Below are 7,004 nucleotides of genomic sequence, written 5' to 3' on the forward strand. Positions count from 1 at the left end.
GTTCATCGCTAAACAAGCAGACTGTTCATAAGGGTCTGTATCCCGGTATACTGATGGAAAGTTGAATGGAAGGAAACCCGAGGAAATTAAAGGTGCACAACCAAAATTTTGGTTTGCGGCTGGAGTCATTGTGGGAAGACCCATTACACAGAGATGTGTCCACGACATGCGGTACAACTGCCACATCCCTTGTGTCAAACCACTCCTGAACTTGAGACATCAGAGGGGTCCCACTGGGCTAAGGAGAAAAGGGACTGTGCTGTTGCTCAGAAGTTCGAAGGTATATTTTCCGATTAAAGTAAATTTGCACTTTATTTGAAATTTAAAGTCGCAGAGTCTGGAGGAGGAGTGAAGAGTACAGAAACTAAGGTGATTGAGGTTCAGTATTAAGTTTTCTCAATCATGATGCTTTTGGGGGGGGGGGCTCTACCATGTGCTGCCATCCAATGTCCAATGAGCTTTATGGAGATGGTGATTTCATTTTCCAGCAGGCTTGGAACTTACCCACACTGCTAAAAGTACAAATACACGGTTTAGTCATTATTATGTATTTGTGGGATCAGCAAACTCACTTGACCTAAATCACAATGATATTCTTTGTGGTATTGTCAGGAGGAAATTGAGAGTCTCCCGAAATGATAATGCAGAAAAGCTGAAGGCCACTATGAAAACTACCTGGACTTCCTTAGCATCTCAGTGGAGTAATAGACTGATCACCTCCACACCTCACTATAATGATGCAGTAATTAATGCAAAAGGAGCCCTGACCAAGTATTGAGAGCTTTTACTTTATAGTACAGGAAAACAGCAGTAGAATGCCATTTCTGTGTTTAAAAACAGTTTTACAAATCTTCTATACTATTTATTCAGTTTGAGAATTGAATTTTGGGCCTTCATCAACTGTTAGCCATAATCTTTAAAATTAAGAAGAAAAAAAAAAACGATAGAAAGATATAACTCTGTGTAAAATTTAACTCTAAGTATTTTTTTAGTTTAACATTTCGAACTGAATTGAAATAAATTAACTTTTCGATCCTAATTCTATTCTATTCAATTCTGATTTATTGAGGCCTTTTATCCATTGTTTTTATGATTACATGCTGCGCTGTCCATGGTGCTAAAAAAGACTAGATTACTGTTTTACCTTCCAACCTCCTGTTTTTTGATGCATACTAGCAAAGATCAGAGACAGGGATTATGAAAACCTTAGCGTTTCAATATATTAACACATTTGAAGGTTTGCAGGAGGAAACAAAAGTGATCAGAACATAAAGATGTAGAATATTCACCAAAATGTTCACATTCTCGTCCATAAACGGCTGATATAAAATATATCTGTGAATTCGACCAGCCTCATGTGTTTGTGTCCACGGGCCACACGGTTGCAACCTGTAAGTTGAGCAAAGGAGCAGGTTGGAGGGAGGAGGAGGAGGAGGGAGGCTGAAAAGGGAGGAGGAGGATGCAGGGAGGCGCCCTGACTGTGAACAGCCTCAGTCTGGTGACAGAGAGCACAGGAGGTTCTCGTGGCTGTCCGCTCCTCCCGGCTGTTTTCATGTCCGGGGCCACACTGCTTGCGAGGGGCCTGCAGGGAGGATGATGATGATGACCATGAACAGCAAGCAGCACTTCTCCATGCACCCGGCCTTGCACGAGCCCAAGTTCCCCGGCCTGCACTCGGGCACGGAGGGCATGCGCAGAGTGTGTGTGCCCGCCCCGCAGGTACGTTCAGGTCAGGGTTGGAGCGAGGGGCTGTATCGCTGCTGGGTGAGAGGAGAGGGGAAAATATCACACTGGAAATGTCTGTAAAGTTGATTTGACAGGACTTTGTTCTCTCTCTCTTTCTCTCTCTCTCTTTCTCCTCTGTCTGTGCGCCCCCCACCCCCGTCCCCTCTATGTCCCTCATCTCCTCCCCCCTTTCATCCACATGTCTATTCAAGCAATGCTCTTGCTTTCATATTAATTTTTATGACCTGCGCTTTGAGGAGGGGTTCTCTCCTCTCCTCGGCGCTGCTTGCCTTTGGAAAATGTTTTTTAGATCCTGAGAGCTGCCTGACACAATTCCCCACTGACTCCAGTATGCGCACTCTTGCTTGCAGCTGCAGGGCAATATATTCGGAGGCTTTGATGAGAGCCTGCTGGCGCGGGCTGAAGCTCTGGCGGCTGCTGACAGCATTGTCTCTCAAGGCAAGAGCCACCCGTTCAAACCAGACGTGACTTACCATACCATGAGCAGTGTCCCCTGCACCTCAGCATCCTCTTCTTCCTCCAACACCGTGCCCATCGCCTCCCACCACCACCACCACCACCTGGGACAGACCCTGGAGGCCGGGGACCTCCTAGATCACCTTTCCACCAGCCTGGCCGTGACCGGGATGGGCGCTCCAGAGCCTCCAGGTATGACTACGCCGGCGCACCACCACCACCACCAGCACCCTCACCACCACCTGCAGACCATGGGGCAGCTGCACCAGGCGATGGCCACCATGGCCCACCCGCACTCCCTGTCGGTGCACGGCGGCATGGCGTGCGTCAACGACGTGGAGTCGGATCCCAGGGAGCTGGAAGCCTTCGCCGAGAGGTTCAAGCAGAGGAGGATCAAGCTGGGAGTGACCCAGGCGGACGTGGGCTCCGCGCTGGCCAACCTCAAGATCCCCGGAGTGGGCTCTCTGAGTCAGAGCACCATCTGCAGGTTCGAGTCCCTCACCCTGTCCCACAACAACATGATCGCGCTCAAGCCGGTGCTCCAAGCCTGGCTGGAGGAGGCTGAGGCCGCCTACCGGGAGAAGAGCAGCAAGCCGGACCTTTTCAGCGGCAGCGAGAGGAAACGGAAGCGCACGTCCATCGCCGCGCCGGAGAAGCGCTCGTTGGAGGCGTACTTCGCCATCCAGCCTCGGCCCTCGTCGGAGAAAATCGCGGCCATCGCCGAGAAATTGGACCTGAAAAAGAACGTGGTTCGAGTGTGGTTCTGCAATCAGCGGCAGAAACAGAAGCGAATGAAGTACTCGGCGGTGCACTGAGTTCCCCCCCACCCTCAACATCATGAATAAAATAGCCTACTACATTTTTGATCGAGTGATTAATAATAACCCAAGTAGCCCCAACAAACAGAGATTTATCAACACGTCTCTGGGATCGTTTCCTGAAAGGACTTTTCCCCATTTTTGTGTCACTCACTTTGCATTGTTGCACTTTTCCGGACTTTGCTGTTGAGATGGCATATTTATTTCTTTTAACGGGATTTTTTGATGTTATTGATCATGTATTCTGCACACGCTGAGAATGGACTTTTATTCTGAACTATCACATTCATTGTCATTGGAGCATAACTGGAGTTTTTTTCCTAACATAAATTTAAAAAAACCCCACTATGATCTCCACATATATGCAGAAATACCCACACTATCATGTCTTCACCCGTGGAGCCTTTATAGGATAAAATGTTCCTACGTTTCACCTTTTAACCACTAAAGTCTTCGAATGAAGCCGCTCTCTTTGTAAACTGTGAATGATCGTGATTTACGCACAACAATGAGTCTTTTTTTCCACCAACTATAACACTCTAGTCATTTTGGATTATTAAGAAATGGAAATGACACAGTCATTATAGGTAGCACAACCAATGTGGCTGCTGCTATATTTTAGTACTTTGATGTGAACTTGTTTTGCAGAACTACAGGTGAGCTGTATAGATATTTATTATATGGCTTTTATCACCTAATATAAGTATTTATTTATTTTCTTCACTCTTGATTTCACTTGGAATAAAAAAGTGTGACATTTAAACCGAATAAATTATTGGTTATTTTCTAAAATTCTCTTTATTATTATTATTTTGTGTGTGTGTGTTTTATTAAATGCATTGTTTTAATCTGCTGCGCCTGAGGCCTACCAACAAGGCATATTAAGCTGCTGACTATACAATGTAAATTATTTAAATGTAAAATTCACTGTATTTTTCTGTCAAATGACTTTTTTTGTTTAGTAAAGAGCAGCAAGAACAACAATGCATCTGAAAAAAATATATATAAAACGTCTTATTTTCCATCTGAATATGCAAACCCACCAAAATAGCAACAGAAAACAACAGTAAAGGGAGGGTTGGTATTGAAGAAAAACTGAAAACTGTGCGTTTTCTCATGTTATTCTATGTCTTTTAATGAAGTACTTAATATATACTCAAGTATGTTGAGTATTTAAATTTTACACCATCCGTACTGTACAACTAAAACAGTACTGTTGTTTTCATGTAAAAATACATAATATACAGACTTACCGTTGAATATTAAACAGTATGCTGCTGCAGGATAACTGCTATAAATAATTAGTGCAATTCATGTCGCAGTTTGATTAGTGCTACATTACAGAAAAAAAATGTCTTCTTGCTCTTGTAAAAACATGAAAATCAAGCACGTGTCCTCTAAGCCAGGAAAAGTAGCTTATTTCATTTCAAGATGGACGACTGTCTGCCCCCCACCCCCGTTCTTTAATTTAAAGAACCTTAGATTTTATGTAATGCATTGTAAATCTACAGCAACATGACACAGCACAGAACTGCAGAGAAAATGTCACTGATCACGGCACTTTTTTCAGTTAAAACAACAAAAAATGTTTACAGCGTAAGAAAAAAGTATATTCTTTGCAAACAGCGTTGTTTTTTTTGTGGGCTTTATTATTTATAGACCCCAGACCGCTGCTGGAATTAAATATGCAATGTCGTATATAATACAAACATAAACACAGGGAGCGTCTTTGATTTTTACATTGGTTCTCACACCGCGGAGCGACAAGTGCGCGTCCTGGCCCCTTCCCCTCTAATTAGCGCACTTTCAATTATGAATGTCTTCGTGTTACCGGGTTGTCCCGTGCGTTGGGACTGAAATTATTAAGTAATGACGATGCAATATTAATTATATATGTGTATAAAGGCAAGTAGTTTGGACGAGCTGGGAGCAGAAGTTTGAATGGGAACTCCAGGGCGACTCCTGAGACGCACCACAGGTTGGACGAGGAAACATGGAAAATTCAGTCTCAATTTAAAAAAAAAATTTTTTTAAATATCATTTTCATTTTTTGTTAGGTATTTTTTCCGCTTTAATGTTGTATTTGTTTATTTTCTTGTATTTATTCAAATGTATTTTGCGCAAAGTTGTGCACCAATACTTCTAATTCGCTTTTTGACGCTATGAATTTCGACTATTATTAATATTATTATTAGTGGTAGTATGGGTCTATTTAACGTGGCTTCTGGATGCATTTTAGGCTTTTAGTTCATTTGGACTATATCTAAAAAGATGGTTCTTCTCAGCAGAATTCAGATGCGTGAAATTAAACCTAAAAGTATCTTAAATTGTCGTTTTTCCACCAGTGGCATCGGTCACATTTTCCAAACACCAATCAAAGGTTTCTAGAAACGGAAGAAATATATAAATACATTAGAGGCTAAAATGAGAAGCTTCCGCCGGAATGCTCCCACAGTGGTCATGGCTCGCAGCTGTGTGATCATTCCCTGTGAGACCGAGAGCCGGTTGTTGCACAGGATCGATACTTTGCAGCTTTACGCGGAAACGTTCGTGGCGCTCATGAATATTCTCTTTGATGGTGAGAGTCAATTTAATTCAGTCTAATTTATGGTGTTTAATTGATTTTTTTTTTTTTTTTTTTACAAAGGGGAGAAACAACCCTTTTACGTTAATTGTTGTACTGGATCATCCTCTTTGCAAACTGTTAACTTTTTGACAATTTAGGCCATTTGAATGCGCGTTTTAAAGTTTAGTCAAAGATAAAAATAAAAACTAAGATCTAAATAGTTTAATTTTTGAGAGTTTTACAGCCGAAAAGTTAGGTTTAGCCTTTTGAATAATTGATCCTTATTACCAGTATTGATATCATAACGTGGTAAGTTGAGCTGAAGGCCTAGGTGCGTCAGCGGCATGTGGCGACTGAGGGCACTTTAATTATTCAGCAGAAGCTGAAAGGTATATTGCTGTTTCTCATGCAATAATCGAGGTGCACCTGGAGGCCAATTTCTGCTTTATGGCTGCGCGAAAGTGCTTTTCCCATCAAATTATTCAATTTAAAGGAATTAATATAATGTGAAGCTACAACATGAAAACTAAAATAGGAGACTGTGAGAAAGAGAGAACGCAGAGGACAAGTTGTGTTTTTTCATGCAGCAGAGACCATTTTTGACAGAATGAGGATGGAAGCTCCGTCTAATTGCTGAAGAATGCATGCATGTGAACACACACTGGTTTTAACACACACACACACACGCACCACACAACACACACACACACACACTCGAACACAGGGTGGCTGTCAAGTGGACTGAGGGAATGTGAGAGGAGAGGTGGGAGCCACGACACCCCAGACTCAATAATTCATAGGATGCCAGTAGCAACAAATGAGAATGTGACCAGAGCGATGGAAGACAGCTACCTCCCTTTTAGTCACCTTCACTTATCATCAAAAGCCAAACCAGCACAAGACCAAGTCATACTGCAGGATTATACTCATAAGTCAAACACACACACACACACACACACACACACACATAAAGAGAGTTGAGTTACTCTGAATGAAAGCCAGTTATAGATGTCTTTTTGGAAATTCTCCAAACTCAACAAGTTCACTTTTAAATAGTGTCATCTCAACCCGCTTTATTTTTTTATTATGTTGACAATATTAATAATTAATCAAATTTAAAAAACAAAATGAAAAAAAGAAAGAAAACTTAATATTAATGTAGTCGATATTAAAAACAAAGAGGATGATGCAGAATGTTTCATCTGGATGTTAAATTAAAGAAAGTAATAAAGAGAGTGTCATACATAACATAAAAGAGTTTAAACTGTAATATTTTCACCAGTCAGCATTTCTACACACGGATCTGTCCACAAGTCATTTTATCCAAAGTCTCTAATGACTGAAATTAACATTCTCGCATGCATGCCATCTAATCTGCCTTTAACAGGGCATTGCTCCAGGTCATGAATTTAAATCCT

At 41.9% G+C, this 7,004-nt stretch overlaps 1 protein-coding gene across 1 annotated transcript; it reads left to right on the plus strand.

The window, feature by feature from the left end:
• Positions 1 to 444: 444 nt before the first annotated feature.
• Positions 445 to 3,803, plus strand: pou4f3 (POU class 4 homeobox 3). The gene is made up of 2 exons (XM_047379629.1): positions 445 to 1,719; positions 2,097 to 3,803. The coding sequence occupies exons 1-2, from the start codon at positions 1,594 to 1,596 to the stop codon at positions 3,015 to 3,017; spliced, it is 1,047 nt and encodes a 348-aa protein (XP_047235585.1). The 5' UTR covers positions 445 to 1,593; the 3' UTR covers positions 3,018 to 3,803.
• The last annotated feature ends 3,201 nt before the right edge of the window (positions 3,804 to 7,004 follow it).

The sequence above is a fragment of the Girardinichthys multiradiatus genome, chromosome 11 (assembly GCF_021462225.1).
Source record: "Girardinichthys multiradiatus isolate DD_20200921_A chromosome 11, DD_fGirMul_XY1, whole genome shotgun sequence".
Lineage (NCBI taxonomy): Eukaryota > Metazoa > Chordata > Actinopteri > Cyprinodontiformes > Goodeidae > Girardinichthys > Girardinichthys multiradiatus.

What these genes read in the sequence shown, in the direction of transcription:
- pou4f3 (XM_047379629.1), top strand. Translation starts at nt 1,594, where the DNA reads ATGATGATGATGACCATGAACAGCAAGCAGCACTTCTCCATGCACCCG. An exon ending in TGTGTGTGCCCGCCCCGCAG is followed by an intron (nt 1,720 to 2,096) that starts GTACGTTCAGGT and finishes TCTTGCTTGCAG; the next exon opens with CTGCAGGGCAATATATTCGG.